General features: G+C 42.0%; 1 protein-coding gene across 9 annotated transcripts in view; it reads right to left on the reverse strand.

Annotated features, from left to right (window-relative positions):
* Positions 1 to 18,414, reverse strand: part of bru3 (CUGBP Elav-like family member bruno 3) — a 586,628-nt gene that overhangs the window by 68,025 nt on the left and 500,189 nt on the right. For 5 of the 9 annotated variants that reach the window (XM_076624912.1, XM_076624913.1, XM_076624915.1 and 2 more), the window contains exon 1: positions 5,910 to 6,404. The exons of 3 other annotated variants lie outside the window; for them this stretch is intronic. In XM_076624912.1, the coding sequence (XP_076481027.1) occupies positions 5,910 to 5,960 (51 nt within the window). In that variant the 5' untranslated portion in view covers positions 5,961 to 6,404. Of the gene's footprint in view, positions 1 to 5,909; positions 6,405 to 18,414 lie in introns of those variants that run through there. One more of the 9 variants, XM_033341234.2, reaches the window with a different exon arrangement.

An 18,414-nucleotide genomic window follows, 5' to 3' on the forward strand; every position in this document is an offset into this window, starting at 1 on the left:
ATATATGTTTCGTCGTCGTTTTACCAATTTTATCACGGTTTTACGTAGTCAACGTTGTACACTGGGATATAATCACTGGAAACGCTGTATCTCGATAATCGATCGATTAGCGCGGAGCCATACCCTGGTGATCATGTAATAACGTTCATTCACATCGTTAACTGATTTTATTTATTCGGTTGATTATGGGCGGTAAAGCGTTAAAGAAAATGTATCTGTCACTCGAAGCGCAAAAGGTTGTTCACGGGATGCATACGGAATTACCAAGAATTCGACTAAGTTTAAAGCTTAAAAACATGGTCGTTCACGAAAAACTACGATCGCGAGGAATATTTTTAGGGCTTCGGTTTTTTCAGGAAAGATATTATAATGCGACGACGACAAACTTCTTCTTCATCGACGTGCCGTCAGTTTTCCTGGGTTCATGATACGTAGACGCAATAGAAAGTTGCGAAATACTGCGAGCAAATGGAAAGATAACGACTCATGAAATTTATATGGTACCTAAAAATACTTTCCAAGGTTGAGAATGCAGCCCCGCTAAAACAGGGGAGTAACACGGACCACACCTTTATTTAACGATTTTGTTGCGATCACGTGCCGACTCTTCGACAATTCGTGTCATCGTCGGCCATGTGCACTTAGAAAATCGATTCCCTTGAGAGGCACCACTCAAGATGGATGGTAATAAGTAAATGTGTTTGCTCAGCCCAGAGCGCGCATCACGAGCAATTAATTAAGCTCGATTATCTACGTACACTGTGGGAAGCGCGTCTTGCTTCTACCGGATAGATGCTGAGTAATAGCCATATGCTTTAGGAAATATATCGCGTAATCGTATCTATTTAATTCCATTTCGTAGAATAACGCATAAGAACGAAACGATGATCGTTTCGTAGAAGTTGTCGACGATAATAAAATTGGTATACAGTACGATCAATCGTGTACATCGTATTTTGCCTCTCTTCCAGCGTCGCGAGACAAAACTTTGATGACACGCATTAAATTAACCATATCTATATTCCCCTCTCTCTCTCTCTCTCTCTCTCTCGTTCGCCCCTCTCGATCCTTCGTCTCGAATAACCCAATTCTTTTCTCTTATGGGAAGTACGATTCCTAGAAAGCCACGCAAAATCCAGATAGAGGATAGGTGGAGGCTGATAACTGCCGAATTGAATGGTGAATGCCGCTTCGGAAATTGAATAAGCTATCGTGTCTGAGCCGAGCCGTCGAGCGAAGCCCGGTATTTGACCTGGCTGCGTGCAATCAATGTACTGATTGGAGATAAGGGCTCACTCTGTAGCCCCTGGCATCCTCTCCAGCATGATTTATATACGTACGGTCTTCGCCGGCGATGTATTCATTACTTGATTACCCTTCGGCAAGTTAATGCCGTCGTGACCGTGTAACAAGCCAGATATCAGGATACCTTACAGTCTGCTCACCCCAATTTATGATTGATGTATTCTTCTTTCCATTGTGAGCTCTCCACGTATAATTACATCCTGTAGTACTCCGATTTTGTTCATTTTTTCTTTCTTCCTTCATCGAGCTTATTTTACGTTCGATCGCTAATTCATCAGCCCTCCCTGGAGGAATAGGTACGCTTGAATTTAAAATAAGGAAAACCGAAACAAGACAAAATAGGAAGAGAACATAGTATACGTATAAATAATAATATTCTAGTATTAGTATTAGTGCTTAGTATATATTTCTTCTTTTTCCTTTATAAAATAAATAATATCCGAAGTTGAAAAAAATATCGAGGCACGAACCATAAGAAAACGAGTACGAGTCAAAGTTGGGAGTATGATCTGGAAGAGGCGGTATGATAAAACCTGTTTATCGGCACTCTTAAGTTGAGAAATCAGCGGGCGCGGCAGCAGAGGCATCGCTGGGTTCGAGTTAACTTCAATAATTTGCCGCACGCGTATCCAACCGGAAACCGTGCTCCGCGAAATCTGTACCCGCGCCTGTACCGCTAATACAGCTAATTTGTCGACTGCTCCAAAAGCAAATGCTCTTCTCTGTTCACGTCGGATGCCACAGAGGAGCGTAGCGGTTCGAATTACCTTCTAGCATATTACGTCTAAACGGATTCTAGCCGAGCTAATTGGTGAATTAATTGAAATTCCAAAACGAATCGAATCATTTAAGCTATCGAATTTCGACGAGCGCACGCTACGATTTTGTTCTCTTTTTAAAGAACCAATCGTTGCTATTTCTGCACGCGATCAATAATGGAACGTATCTATGAGAACGATCATGAAAATCATCGCCCGTGTGAAAGAGAGAGAGAGAGAGAGAGAGAGAGAAAACTCTCCTATTGTTTCAACGGTGACAGTATTGCGTACAATTGCCAAATGAATTTGCCCGTCATATCGCACGGTTAGCGAGTTATCAGCGTCACTTTTTTTTTGATGCTGACAAACAATGTGACTTCGGCCCAGTGATAACTCATATTGAAACCTGGGTTACGACGCAACGTGGTATGAATAAACACGCACCTGCGTCCAAAGCGCGTTCGAACATTGCCTGGCTGTCTACCTGTACGCTAGCTTGCTTGCGTGTTTTCATCGTGATTATAAATAGGATTCACGTTTTATTGTCAAGCGCGAAGTACGCCACGATTGAACGTAACGTTGTGTAACGAACGCTAGCTATACGCGAGCATAGCTGAGGGCGTCGGAAAATATATGGTCAAAAAAATGCACGCGTTAGCCTGATTTAACGTTACCGACGGTAACACGGTTTATCGAGGAAATTATTTTTTCATCCAGCCCATCGTTTGTGTCGTTCTTCGTTTAAAGGAATTCTAATTTTAACTTCGATCTAGTTTCTTCCTGTCCGTATATTTTCGAATCGTTCAAAGTGCAAATGTTCGCTCGCGCGATAATACTTCCAATGCACGACGCAATTTTAAAATTATAATGTGTATTTCGCCACATCGGCATTTCTGTAATTAATAAGAATGCGATAATTGCCGGATAGAATTTCTCTGTTTCATTATTACGTCAATATTAAGCGCTCTGTTTAATTATTCCTTGTTGTTCTTTTTTTATATTCGTAACGATGAAATTTATAATTGACATAAACAATATTTCATATCTGTAGCGTTGGCAGCTTCGTAATTGCAGGTGGCATTATATCTGCGCGAAAAGTCGGTCAGTGATACAAGTAAAAAATTAAAACGTCGGCTAATCGTTCAACCGTTTCCTAGATACACGAACCAACCAAACTATATGTTATCGCGTCTTCCCATCTTAGCCAAAAAGTGTGGGCACTTATGCTTTACGAAGGATAAAGTCTTTGTGTACATATTTCTTATTGTTGGTCGTGTAACGAGTAACTCCGCTATGTTCACGAGAGAATATGATACACTGTTTCGACATCGAATTTTTTACGCAACCACGCCTCTTCGGCACGAAACACCCGGTCGCCTGCCTATCCAATTTCTCACTCCTTTTTTTTATTCGCCTACCCCCACCCACTACCGATCACTTTTTTCCCTAACACTCTACAAATATTTGAACGCCGGCTACAGCCCCGCCGAAAGAGCATTCGAGTCGAGTGAGCTTTCGCGTCCCCAGGCCAATCACCGTTCACCGATTCTAATCTAAGCCAATGCCTGGGTGCGCATTAAATGTCAAACGTTATTCGTGCCTCTGTTTCGTGATGCCGACGGCGACGACACCGATCGACGTCTACGTCGATCGCGGTATTGTTGCCGGTGTTCTGTCAGACAGACGGTCGAAAACCACCGACACGACTTTCACAAACGTTTAACGTTGCTTTTGACATGGGCCCGTTTTCATGTATGCGGTTCGCGGCTTACATTTGCGGACCTCGCGCTACCATATCATCTAATTATGCGGTGAAACGTAACTGATTCATCGATTCGTGGAACAAAGTCACGTAGATTAGCAGCTTTAAATAATGCACAACAAAATAACACGCGTGTCGTTTACGTATACGATTGTACAGAAAAATTATAGAATCGATGGTTTAGCGTGTGGTTGCGTTAAACTTTTCGCTAAAATTTTTTCGAAGGAAACTAATATACACGTTAGAAATAATCGATCGCGTTAAGAATTAACGTTGTGACGCGTGGTTCCCGAAATATTTAATAAATATCGATCTATATCGTGGTACACGTCGCATTCGAGCCCGGCACGATGGGTAAGTTGGAGAACGGGTGGTCTGGTTTTAGGATTGATGAGCCAAGCAAAGCAGCGGAGCCATGTGGCGAGCTACATTACCACGGCGTTATGCGCTGGCACATTCACGTGTGCTGCTGCATTAATTGATGTACGTCTCTGCATCAACACCGATCCGCCTTCTCGTGAGAACCCGTCATGTGTTCTGTTCAACGTTTCCGATACACAAACGCACACCATACATATAGGATGGGCAACGTCAACGCGAAGGAAGCTCCGATCGACAGGAAGACAGGTAAATGGACGCGAAGCCACCGATCGAAGGTACATCATTTATCCGAGATAATAAATTTCGCTCGGCAACTAGGTCGCATATTACGTGAAAACGGCATATCCTCCTCTGCGCTCCGCAACATCGATAGTCTATGCAAAATCTTCCCAACGATTATTTATCGTGTTTTCTATTTATAGACCGTAATTGAATTTCGAAATTGCGTCATAGATTTCATCGAGATGTGTTCATATTCGGTGAAATATGACAGTGTTTATAAAAAATCCATATTTTCATACAAAATTGATAACACAGCGATAGATAGAAATTTCTTCGTTTCTGCAAGTTGAAACGTTGAATCTTTTCCGATATAGGTTCCCAAATGGTTGAAACACAGATTAGTAAATTATAGAAAAGTTCCGCTTCAAACGTCGACATTCGTTCGTTTATGTGTGCGTACTACCACGCGTTGCTCTCGATGCAATAGTTAAAACGTAGGGAGTACATTTTACCGTGTGAAACAGCCGAGAACGCGAAGGGGAACGAAATTACACGGAGAAACCAATACCTTGATTAAAACATCGAGAAATCGTTTGGCACATCCGGCAGGAGCACCGGAAGTTTCAAGTTAACGGAGGAAACAATTCATTTTATCGCGTTCCACTTGATAAAAGTCGAAAAAAGGAAGAGTTGAAAATCCCTTCGTAATAGGTATAGGATCGATCGAAGTTGGATTTAACCCCGTTATCTGCCGGTTGATAAAGACTCGCGGGATTCGTGAAACACGTTGAAGCGCAGACCGGAACGTAGACACGCCCGCTATCGAGCAGCTGCGTTTCTTCGCGTGCGCTCACACGTACGCGCGCCTAATGCCCTTCGACACGTATGCGTGCACACGTGTACACGTGCATTCGAGCTCAGTACGTATGCAAAAGCGGGGCGAGGAGGTACTATTGTAAACGTTCCGCGTACAGCCTGTACAACATATGGGTACATATAACGTAACGGTTGCGCATATGCCGCCAGAAATAACCGCGCGTAAACAGACGCACGAAAATCTTTTACGAGTTCGATGCGTGAGCGAACGAGCGAGCGACCGATATAAAGAGGGCCGGTGCATGAAAATTCGCGGTCGCTCGTAAACTCGCCTAGATCCATGTATTTTCGTACCCGTCTATCGGAACGTCTATATAGCCGGAATCGGCACCTCGTTTTTACAACCGTGTTACGCATTTTCTGCGTTAGCTTGGTACGTTGTGCCAACGATTTCGTGACTAGATTCTTGATGCGTTTAGGAAAACACGATATTCCAAGTATTGCACCTTCGTCGAATTATCGCCAAGGGCTAACGCGCGATCGCTTTAATCTTCAAGAACCTCAACGGACTCGTTCGTTCGTAGAAAATAATCGACCTGATTAATTCAATCCCAGATACATTGGTATAATTTGCATTAATTTGCACGAATAAGATTCTCACTCACCATTTGTAAGTCGTTCCGACGCGACGATACAACTTCCACTATATGAACCATTGGTAACAGTTTCGGCTCGCGCGTAAACAATCTCGCAAAGAAGAACGAAAACAAACTAGGCGATATCTCGAGATGAAGTACACCTGAACGCCGCGATATCACCGCAAAATTAACGAGATCTATCGAATAAAAGCGTAGTTCACTGTCGTGTGCGACGACACGCGAGTACAATGCGATGCGACGCAACGATCACGGCGCAGGACGACACGAACGTATTTAATTCGTCGCGCATCCGCGCGCCTCCGAGAATCTCCGAAGCGTCGTTTTATATTGCACGTGTTTCCGCCCGCGATTTTCCACTGCATGAAAGGAGAACCGGGTTGGCAGCCTGTCTCCGTCTGTTTTCCACCTTCTTTCTCTTTTCTTGTTTTTTCGTGCACGTTTTCGCCACGATATTCCGCGAACACGTATACGAATAAAGTGCGCGGGCTTTTCGCGCGAATGTCCGGGGAATATGTGTGTGCGTAGACGTGTGCGTAGACGTGTGCGTCTATGTACGTACGTGGTAAAGCGTCCTTTCGGGATAGAAAAAGAGGGACAGAACGCGCGACGAGAGTGCGAAGGAGACGGGAAGGACAGAGCGCTACAGATAAAACCCCGAACGCAGCTCGTCCGCGACTGATTCCCCAGGCCTACACGCACCCTCTAGTTTTCTCCCTTTCATCCCCCACTACCCACCCTCCCGGCCGCTATCCCCCTTCTTCCTTTTCTCTCCCACCCTCCTGTTCCCTTCTAGCCTCTCGCCCATCGCCCCTCTGCGACCCTGTCGGCCCTTTCTCCTTCCGATGTCCCCCTCTTTGACTCTACGCACCCTCTGAGAGAAAGCTCACGCACCCTCGTAGCAGCCGATATATGTCCTTCTCCCTCTCTCTCCCTCTCTCTCCCCCCTTCTCTCTCCCTCTCTCTCTCTTTTCTACCTCCTGCCGTCTCTTCCTCCTTCTCGTTTTCCGTCTGTCTCTCTTATTCTGCTGGAAATCCCTTGCTATCCGCTCGTCCAACCACCTCGCCACCAATCTCCCCCGCCTCTTTTCCCTTTTGCTGCTTCTACTGTTTCTGTCCTTGTAATTCACCCTCTGTCTTCCTTCCTAACTGAGCCTTTCGATTCCACCGTCCTTCTTCTTTCGATCGTCTCTGTCTATCTCGTCTTATATCGATGAAACCCCATAGTATTTGGCCAATCAAAGAAGCGCGCGGGCGCTTTCTAGGACCCCATGTTGGTGTCCCCGAAAAAGAAAGAAAACCGGGACACGGCCAGGCAAGCGAAGGCTTTCGAAGGTACTAAGGGTCGGGATTCTATCCCTGGAAAGGAGGTATACAGCTATGTATGTGTGTCTCTATACACAAACACATATACCACGTGTATACGTGTATATATATATATATATATATACGTGCATGTCGTACGCGCAAAAGGGAGACTCCGACCGAAGCCGTAATAGGAAAACGTTCCTCGTGGCTTAGGTCTTCTTCGTGAGATGAGATGAAATGATATCTATTAGCACGGATCACGACGGCCTCCGATGCGAACAACTTTCTTAGCCGAAGACATTGTTTCGACTATTTTCTTCATCTTTAACAATTAAAATAACCATTTCGATTTCAGTTATCCTTCATCTGTTAGGTCTGTCGGAATGTTTCATCGGTTTTGCTATCCTTAGAACTATATCACATGTTCGTTTTCTTTGTGAACTGATGTACAATAGTTCGTATCACGTTAGCCATACTCCATCTTTTTGGTAATTTATTAACTTTCTTTGAAAGCGAGAACGTCTCGCAGAAAGCGATATGACAATCAGAATCTCTACAATAGATTGCTTCACCGCGAAAATACGGTTTAACGTACTTCGAAAGCAATAGAATTGCTTACTGCATTATTGCTTTGGAATCAATGAGTTGGTGTCAATAAAGTTTCAAACGAACAAAGTACAGTTTTTACGTTCGTTTGTTCTGCTGGCAAAGTGTTATCAACGTAACTCAACTTGGGTCGCAAGAATTTTAGAAATATTGAGATTTTGTTTGCAAAACATCGAAAAATGTAGAAGTAATCTAACGAAGGAATAGGCAATTTCAAACATTTAGATACAAATATTTCTGTCATGACGCGATATTACGTTTTTAAAGAGATTTACCTATCTTGAAAACAATGTTTCTTTTACATCATTTAATAGAATATGCACGTATAAATATGCGTGTATTCCAAATGGAACAAAAAATATCGAGGAAATAATTTCTTTCTCTCGCCGATAGGTCCCAAAAGAGAAATCGTATCGATGGCATTATGACATCAGAGACTAAGCTATCAACAGATAAGCAACGTCGCAGAAAGAAACGTTGGACGTAACTTTTCCATTCTATAGAATCAAATATTCATTTAGTGAACAAGTTGATAGATGGATATTCGTTATACGGTTTCTGCAACTTGAGTAGATAGATTTCGGGTAAACTCGTAAGGATGCTGATCGTATTGCGGCAGCACTATGAGCATTAAAATAGAATATACAAATTTATGTTAAATCAACGCATGTTGTTTTCTAATTTATACTCCTCCGTTGCTATCACTTGTAAGAAATGAAAGAATGAGAAAGATTGGTCGATGAGGCGACGTGTTATCTCGAAGCGAAGTTATTCGTTTTACCGAAGGTCATTGAAATTTCCCTCGTTATCGGTGTGATTCCGCTGGGAGATACGTTTTCCCGTGAACTGGGAACCGTATAAGGAGATAAACTCGGATCAGAACGCAACGAAGGAAAAGGGAAATATAAAGCACGCGAATGGAGAGGAAGAACGCGAAAGGACCTGCAGTTAACCTCTCGACTCCCGCCCCCCCTCTTGCCCCGGGATTTGTTGGTCCAGAAGGACCACTCGTACGTACATTCGCAAAACTCTCTACCGACTTCTCCTCGCTACCCTTTTTCTCCGCCCTCTTGGCATCTCCCGTAGCTCGCGTTTTTAAAGGGCGCACAAAAGCCACCGGAAATTGCTCCCGGCTCTTCCGACGTTACGGACGTTCTACGCCTGTCTTTCTCTCCCACAGCTTCTTCGTTTTCCTTCGTCCTCTGCTGCTCAGCAGTCAGTCTTCCTTCTCTTCTGTTTCTCTGCCCTTCTTCCTCGTCTTTTTTCCGCCATCGACGATTTCACGAGTAGATACCTACTGAGGCGGCAAGAGCTCCGATAATGGCGGATTTGGATAGCGGCCGTGCTATGCCGCTTCTGCACCAATTCGGCCGTAGATGAAGCGTGCGGCCTATGCCACGACGAACGATCCACGGAGACGAAACTGGCTTTAACGAAGCACGATCTCGTTCAAGTATATCGCGCGAAAGATCTGTCTATCAACGTGATACATCGAATCGTATCGCGCCAACGGAACTACTTCCAATGTGATTTTCTGTTTGTCGCAGGATCGTAAACCCTAAAATTTAGCGCGAAATCCTTCTCTGTTTCGCGTGCTGACAACTCGTCGATTTAATCCTACGTTTAGTGAATGTTTCGATCAATTATAATAGGGCAATCCGTAGAATTGGTAAACGATAGAGGAAAAACGTGTACGTACCTAGTATCAATTTTGAGCGTTCGCCTCGGTATAATTAACGCGTTATCGCGAGCTGAAATCTTCATCGTATTCATTTATTCACCCTTCCATTCGTTATTCGTTCTTTAATCGCGCGATGCAAAAGAACTGGAATATTATTTTTGCGTTCGGAAATTACTTCTTTCCCAGTAACAGTGCAAATTGACTTTATCAACGGAAATATCAATGAGACGCAACATCTTTGGAAACTGTTGACAAAATATTTACTTAGCGATAGGAGAGAAGATGGGAATAGGCAGAGAAAGGGACCAAAGTGAAAGTTGGTAAGGAAAACTTGAACGAACCAGGCCGCGTTGCTTTTTGATGACTTCGGGGAACTTCATCTCGAGAAGATGAGACCTAAAAAGGACTTGGAAACTTAAATGTTGATATGGAAAGTAAGAGATCTGGGGCGTTATGGATTAAGCGATCAATCCCCTTGGGGGATGACAGACAATTTGCAACCGTGAAATATGACAGAATATGTTTCATCACCTTTCCTCCATGTAATAATCTTGGTTATAGCTCTCGTACGATCTCGTACAACGCCGATTAAATGAAATATAAATTTGTCTTTTTAAAAACGTTGGTTTAATTCTCTTAATTCGATAGAGAACAAAATGGAAAACGAAGCGAACGAAAATTACTGTCAACGAGTGATCAATTCTTCATCGTCCCAAAATATTGATCGATCTCTTTATTTGGGTATTAACGATGTTTCGAAGATGTATATTTAACAGTTTTGACAAGCGATCGATATACGTATAAGCCAGGAATATGCGGACAGAGAATGGAAGGTATATACATTAACTTAATTAATCAAGAGATATTTATATTTTTCGCGTGATAAAGCTGATCTTGTTGACAGACATCCGTTTATGTCGACGCAGACACAGGTTTCGTGATATTTTTTCCTGACATGCGAGGACAAACGTTCGAAATACACGACGCCTCGACTACTACTTACTTGCTCGCACTAACTGGATAGAGAATCCTGTGACGTAATCGTACACGATCGATTACGTCACTGGGTGGCAGCTCAATGCGAAGTCGATCGATCTCCCATAAATTACGGATGATCCTCCACTAACTATGAGACGTCCACTCATCCCCTATCAAGCACGGCTCGCCTGTCGAGTTGCGGGTGCAACGACTAAGCCCTCTATCTGACCCTTCCAGACCCTTTTCGTCTCACGAATCTTCATCGGGATCCACTCGGCTATGTCATACGCATTCGTCCTAATAACTGGTATTCGCGTCTAAACCATTTGTTCGGCCGAAGCCTAAAAACCCAAGCGTTGAGATTCTTTTCGATACGAGGACCGAGTACTTGCGCGAGTTTACGTTTTTTCTTCCGTTTTATTTCTTTTCGTTTTTTCCTTTTAGTTCATGGTTCGAAAAGGGATAGTTTGAGATATCTTCTCGACACGTACGATCCATCATAGCCTTGTAACTGATAGAGATATTTGCGCATAGCGTTGCTTTACGTTTTTGCAGGCAATATTTCAGAAAAATTGCAGTTTGAATCGCGGTGTCGAGTTTGAAAGTATAGCACCAACATCATGACTTTTTTTCCACCCATTTGTCACACATATACGTCTACCATAAATCCTCGGTTGGTGGTCAAATTGCGCTGAAAATTATGTTCCGTATAGGATGCGATTCCCAGGATAATTATTGAATTTTTCAAAAGCTCCGGGGAACTGAAAAATTGATACTTTCCGAAAATTGATACTTTCCGTGATAGATCGTTCCGGCGTTCGAAAAATCGCGTTCGAATACGTGTACGAACTGCCAAACTGTATCGATGTGGCGCGACAGTGTGGTAAATGCTAATACAGATATATCGATGCAAAGGAAGTAGATTTTAACGTTCTCAAGGGTGATATCGATTCCGTATAACCAGAAGTACCAGTCTCCCGAGGATACTGTAAAATCTGATCACGAACGATATTATCACGATACGTATATCCGAGGCAGATATTATTCATATACCGTGTACGCTTGTAAAGAAGCCACGGGCTATGGTGAATGTGCGCGTGGACTCGAGGCAACCCTCGTCGCTAACTCACGAGAGATCCTTTTACCGCGTTTCTCGGTACCCGAGTCCGCGATTAGCGACCCTCCGTAACTCGTTCCAGGGTACTCGTTCTACCATTCCTTCGGTCTATGACTCTTCGATGTCCTTCGTGCTACCCCGCTTTTCCCGATTCCCGTCTTCTTCGCTTTATCACACTCTTCGTTCGAATCTCTCTCCTTGCTCATTATTCCTTTAGTTGCCGTTTTTTAACGAGCACTTTATCATCTCCTTTCGTATCGACAAATCGCGAGTGCTTATTTTTTTCAACGTTTCTCGGGATACAGTGTTCATTAACTTATGCCATTCGCGTTACTTTTCGTCAAACTTGGCGACGTTTCAGAAAAGCAAATACCTACAACGGCCTACAGCCGTTTCATATTTTCTTCTTCCGTAAATAATGCAACATCGGTATACATGGATCTCCCTTTGTTTCGTCCTAATACGCATCTCATAATCTCGAGTTTCAATGAAAATAAACGGGCGAGAACGGATCTCGAATATTCTATTTCTGTTCAGAGAGAAAGCGGCTGATTAGCCATTTATTCTGAACGAATACATTAACCTGTTGAAAGACCAAGCTCGAGCATCGAGAATGCTGCGTTTTATCTCAAAAGCCAGAAGGCAGAAGTGGAAAGCATCGATTACGATTGAGCTTCAGCCGGTGACCGACCGATTGAACGTCGAAAAAGCGCACCAGGGTAGAAAGGTAGAGAACGTTTCAAAGGGGAGAAAAAAATTAACAGACGCCACATGCTTCAAGGGTGGGCTTTAGGGAAAAAGAGAAGGGGAGATCTATCGAAACCTCGATCCAGGTGTGTTAAAAGTTTGGCAGTCTGTATGAGGTGGTATAAGTTTTACGCTCACGTATTTGCAATTAATAATATTATTTGAATAATTATTCTTAAAAATATCTGCCTATAACGAGCGAAAACTTTTGTTACAGAATAGTACGATCTTTGTACGATACAAACTCGTATTGTATACAACAAAATCGTATTAAGGTGTATCCCTATTCATATTTTAAAATAAACATTTTCATAAGACAATTTAGAAACAAGATATTTTATACGTAATTGTATAATCCGCATAAAATTATACACATCGAATCGAATCACAGAGAGATCAGAGCAAAATTATTTTCTATATTACGCGATTGTACCTCTTCTATTGAAACTTATAGTGAAACTACTACGATGCGAGCAGAGCAAGGGTTTCTGGAAATTCTATTCTCCTCGGAAGAATAGTCAGACTTCCTAAATTAATTAGGCTAAGCTGTGGTCTCGTTCCTTTCGTTTCATCCCCCAGATACTAGCGAGTATTGGCTATAAATAATGGAATTACGTAACTGCGTCACCATGAGGGGAGAACAAAGAATCATTTCGTTCCGCTCCCACTTTCTACCCTACTTCGATCTCTCTGTGTCGTCATGGCGTTTTACGATCTTTTCGTTCTGATATTATTTTGAAACACAATATTACACGCTTTAAAATATAGCACTAGGCATGTTTGGAAGATTAGAAGGAGGGCTAAAGGAAAATAACGTTCTGTTCGAGAGGTTTTGGGCTATCGGTAGATTCTGCATTTCGATAATTCCGATCGTCGTTCCTATTGTCGACGTTCTCGGCGTATTGTCAACTAAAATGAGCGTGTTACTTCTTAGATGAGACTTAACAAGCTATGTAATCGGCTTCTTGTACAAAGTACGTTAAAGTACCTTAGCATTTCCAAGTTCTTGCAGATGGCAAGGAGAGCTTAAAAATCGTAGTTCCAACTTCTTTTTCTTTCTTCCTGCGGAAAGTGCTTTAACGAATATTCTTCCTTCGTTTCCAAACGACAATGGTTAATAAAGCGTAATACGATATCTTTTGTAAGTGTACAATGAATCACCAAAGTATTTTTCAACGTTTACAATTAGTCGTGTCTTGTTACAGTGCCGATGAAATACCAACAAATTTATACAATATTTTTCGTAAGTGTGTAAATACCTTCGCATGTTGTCAGTGAAATTAGAATACGCAGATTGTATTCAATCTATTATCTACACGTTTCGTAAAGTACAATCTTTAATATCGATCAATTTATCGACGTTAAACGCTATTAGCTATCCTATACTATACTCTGATTATACTATATATAGTATATATACTGATTATACTATATATACTATATATACCATATATGTTATAATCAGAGTGTTAGTCTGCGGCTTTTAAATATATCGATTAGAATCTAAGGCGAATTCGGCTCTATTAAGCACCAGGGACGTAATACGAGAAAACATATGGCTTCGTATTAAACGATACTGATACCGACTCTAATTTCGAGTAAACGCTAATCTAATTAACACAGATCACGCAAGTATTTCATCACGGCCGTTCAATCTTTTTTCCAAACGAATACAGATCCTGATTATTTTTCGTTGAAACGATTTGCAAAGATAAGATTGCGAGCCAAAATTTAAAATAGAGCAGTGTTGTAGCAGAGTGAAGTGATTCACAGTTGGTCATCAAAGAAACGTATCACAGACGTATCGTTGTTTGTTCTGTGTTATCGCGAACAATTTTTACCGTTGATAATGGGAAAGAACAGGAAGCCAAAGGTTTCGGTTCGGCGTTAATTTCGTTTTACTTAGCGATTCCGTCAGCTTGGTGAAAATTGCGAGCGTCGAAGTTTGGTCAACGTTAACGTTACATCATTGTCGTTGTAATTAAATTTTTATACTCTTTCCGATAAACCGACAAACGAGGCCAATCGATCGCGGACATCCGCATATAAAAAATGCGCCACGTTGTTTCCCCTGCTAATGATGCGTACTCACGTGTAAGCTTTATTACGTGGCATACACTCGAATAAATTGAACAAAGAATCGATAATTTTCAAATTTCTGCCTCCTCTCCTTTAATAACTGCATCCTATTTTGCAGTCCGTTAACTTGCATTGCTCACAGCTCACGATTAGTTTTCACTCGACCATGTAAACAAGATAATTATAATTTATTAACTTCCCTTCTTACAACGTAGGCTATCAAGTTGACCTGACATTATGTATACATAACACGTTATGTAAACCGTATATTCGTACATTCACTATTTTCTATTTTATCTTGGGTACATTCAAAGCGATTTCGAAGTTGACGTCTTTATTTGATTAAGGATCGTAGCACGCCTGGTTGAAAAACATAAAAAAGGAAAATGAGAGAATAGAAATAAAACGAGAGAACTCTTTATATTCAACCGTAAAAATCGTGGTGGACATTGATCGATTTTTTTACATCTCGAAAAACTCGCGCTTCTTGAAAACCGTGCATTGACATCAAAGCCCCGGCGCCGCGTGCATGCAGCTTGCACCAGTCTAGTGTTAATTTCTCGTTAACCGGGAAAGAGAGAGAGAGAGAGCGCGAGCGACCGAGAGAGAGAGAGAGAGAGAGAGAGAGAGAGAGAGGTGATCAGTTGTCAGTGACAGCCGGACGCAAGGGTGGTATTGTCGAGGTCGCGTGGCACTAGGGTCGCAGAAGTGGAAGGGATAGAAACGGGAAAAGGGGGTTGCTGCTGGGTGGCTTGAACATTGGAGGCTGCAATAGGGGTGGTTTGACAAGTCCGATTGCGCAACTCGGATGAGATCTTATCGGTGCTCGTGACGAACACTCGGGTTGCGGACAGAAGGGTGGAAGAATGGCGAGCAGTTGCCGAGGTGGTTCTCGACTTGGGAACGAGCTGGTCAGCAAGCAGCGTATCGAAAGGATAACGGAAACGAAGGAACATCGAAGAGGGTGTTCGTGTAGCCGATGGCGATGCAGGTGATGGTACACCGATACCGGTGGCCGCGGCAATGGCGATGGTGCTTGTGCGCCTTGCGCTGTTCCCGCGCTGAATTATTGAGACGCCACCAGATCGATGTCACAAAAGGAAAGCGGCCGTGCGGCTTGAAATGACGGGCTTTCGCGTCACTCATACATTATGCACGAGGCCGCTTCTACGTCCTGTGAGCTACGTGTATTCGTGGGTTGATACACAAAAAAAAAAAAAAAGAAAAAAGAAAAAAGAAAGCGTCGTGTATCCCCCTTGTCTACGAGCGTTCTCCCCTGCTAGCTTTCTCTCGTGATTACGGTGGACTCTAGTCCAGGCTACCAGGTGGGAGGAAGACAAAAATGGCGGCGAGGTCAGGTGCTATGAAGGCCTTTGTCTTTTTTATACGCTTGGTGGATGGGGTGAACGAACAAGGGAACGGCAGGTTATTGTACAAATAATAATATCGCACTATCATTGTGTGACTATAGTTCACCTTGTACACTTACATCGCTATCGGTAAATAATTATTTCATCAATGATATCGTGATTATCGTTCGCGTAACTTTTTCCCAACATCGTTTATCTGATCGGTTAAGGTGTTTTTACGATCCTTGTATTCGCTTTGTTCAGTTTTAAATATCACACAATAAAATGTTTTTGGTAAGGGAAAATCAAGATATTCTTGAAGTTTATATCAGACCGTGAAGTTACCATTTAACTTCCCAGAACGTGTTTTCTTTCCCCTTCTATTCACGTATTACAAGTTGGAAAGTTTTTAATCTTATTAAAGAATCAGAATTCTGTAAATCGTTCGTTCCTGCACACGTCAACACAATGTTGGTTAAACGCGCCTATCGCAGATCGTTCGAAAAGGATCAGTCGAGTGTTTAACCGAATTGTAAGATCCATTAGGTTGGAAAATGCAAAACCTCTGCTCACCGATGCAGGCATAATACTATATTCCTCGTATTCCCGCTTGAAAGCTATTGGAGTATGAAGGAACCATTGCACGGAAAAAGGAAGAAAGAACAAAGGTGCATATGGGTTAGGTAATACTACTATATTAGGATTATGATAGATATATTCTTGACAGAAAGAGTAATGTAAGAAAAGCAATGCGTATTCACGTGTATGCAGCATACTCGCACAAGTTTTCACGTAACGTGGATTATCGAAAATATTTTACAACGATACAGAAAAGATTAAAGATTAAGATACAGAAAAGATTAAAAAAGATTTCGTAATACACTGTAATGCATAAAGTAATAGATTTCTATTGATAGGCATTACAGTATACTGCAGCAGAATCCAAATTCCCAACCTGTGTGTCGCAATTCCCAATGGTAGCAATATGTTTTCTGGGGAATCGCCATGGTTATTTTTACAAACTGTATTTTGTTTGCAGGTTATAGAGGTTGTAACCGTCTAGGTTCTACTTTATTACGATGGATCGAAACTGTATCTATTTGTGGAGAACATAAAGCGTTCTTGGGCTTTAGTTGTCAAGGTTTGTTCTTCGTCTATCATAAAATTCGATAGATATCGAACAAACGCTTTTCTAGTAGACTCATTCGATGATTCTTAATACGTTTTTACTTTATATCTCATTTAACCTCCTATTTTCGAATGTTGCGACACCATGAAGACATCGCTGCAAAAATGTAATCAAAGTCTTCCCATGGTAAACATGGAAACGAAAGTTTTTTCCCACTAGGTTTCACATATAAAAGATACATTTTTTCAGTGGAACTTGTTCGTTCACCTTATACGTTGTATAAGAAAAAAGTTTTCAGAAACTCTTGTATGAACTCGGATTCGTTTAATTAAGTATGATTTCTTCTTGTGCTTGGAATCATATTTGATGAAACTCTCTCTCTCTCTCTCCCTGCAGAATAATAGTTCTTTAACCAGAATTAAAATGAATATTTTAGTGAAATGTTTTTGCCTTTTTAAAAAATGAAATACGTAGAAAGCACCGAATACATATATGTATCTGCGTTAAATGCATTAGTTAATACATTACACATTAACGAAACGATAGAGCTTAACGCGTAAGTTTACGTATTACGCGTTTTAATACGAATCGAAACCAGTGAGTTTGTAATAAAAACTTACCGAAATTCAATATTTTATATCTTAATGGTTTTCTCGAACGCACGATCGTTTCACTTTCACGAAAAGGCACTTGCCCGTTTGCATTTTATCAACCACTCGAATTTGAGCCTCCGTTGCTATGGTGACGACATCATTTCACAGACTAAATGGAAAATCTTACACTCACCTACTTCGTACGTAGCTGAGAGAGGCATAGTGGGATAATGGGCCCGGGAATAGGCCTGTGGAGAAGAGAATATAGGGAAACACGTAGAGCGTCGGAGGTAAAGGAAGAAGCGAGGGTTGTAGATATCGAGGGCAGCTGATATCGACTAGAGGGACACATCCACGGGGTCTGCAGCCAAAAAGAAAAAGGAGAAGCATTATCTTATGTAATATTTACCCTCTCTCCTACTCTTGGCAACGTATCTTCCTACTACGTGCAACCTCTCATGCTCTTGCGAGCCTTCTTCAGCCGCACCTTTTTCTACTTGCTATACTTGTATCTGTTGCATTGTCGTCGCCATCGCTTCCACGATCTACGACCTCGTATCGGCATCTAACAGCAGTCTGCGCATCTTTTCTTTACTCTACGATAGCTATCACTGATCGTTACGATCCGTTATAGCGAGTCGATAATGATCGTGGGTATAGTAGATTCATGGAAATTCCAAAGAATATATCCCTTTCTACGTGGCATTAGTTTCGGTTGCTTAAATATCACCTATTCCTTCGGGATAACGTAATTTCCAATCGAACTTTGTACGAAAGCTGTATCAATCGAGGGATAGATACCAGATTAGAATCGTCGTCGAAAGTAATTCTTCTTTATGAGTTTACACGCAGAGAATCTGCTGTTTACGACAATTAATATTGATATTAATATTAATGTTGCGTTGTTGTTTCGAGAATAACCTGTGG

This window comes from Bombus vancouverensis, chromosome 15 (assembly GCF_051014615.1).
Source record: "Bombus vancouverensis nearcticus chromosome 15, iyBomVanc1_principal, whole genome shotgun sequence".
Lineage (NCBI taxonomy): Eukaryota > Metazoa > Arthropoda > Insecta > Hymenoptera > Apidae > Bombus > Bombus vancouverensis.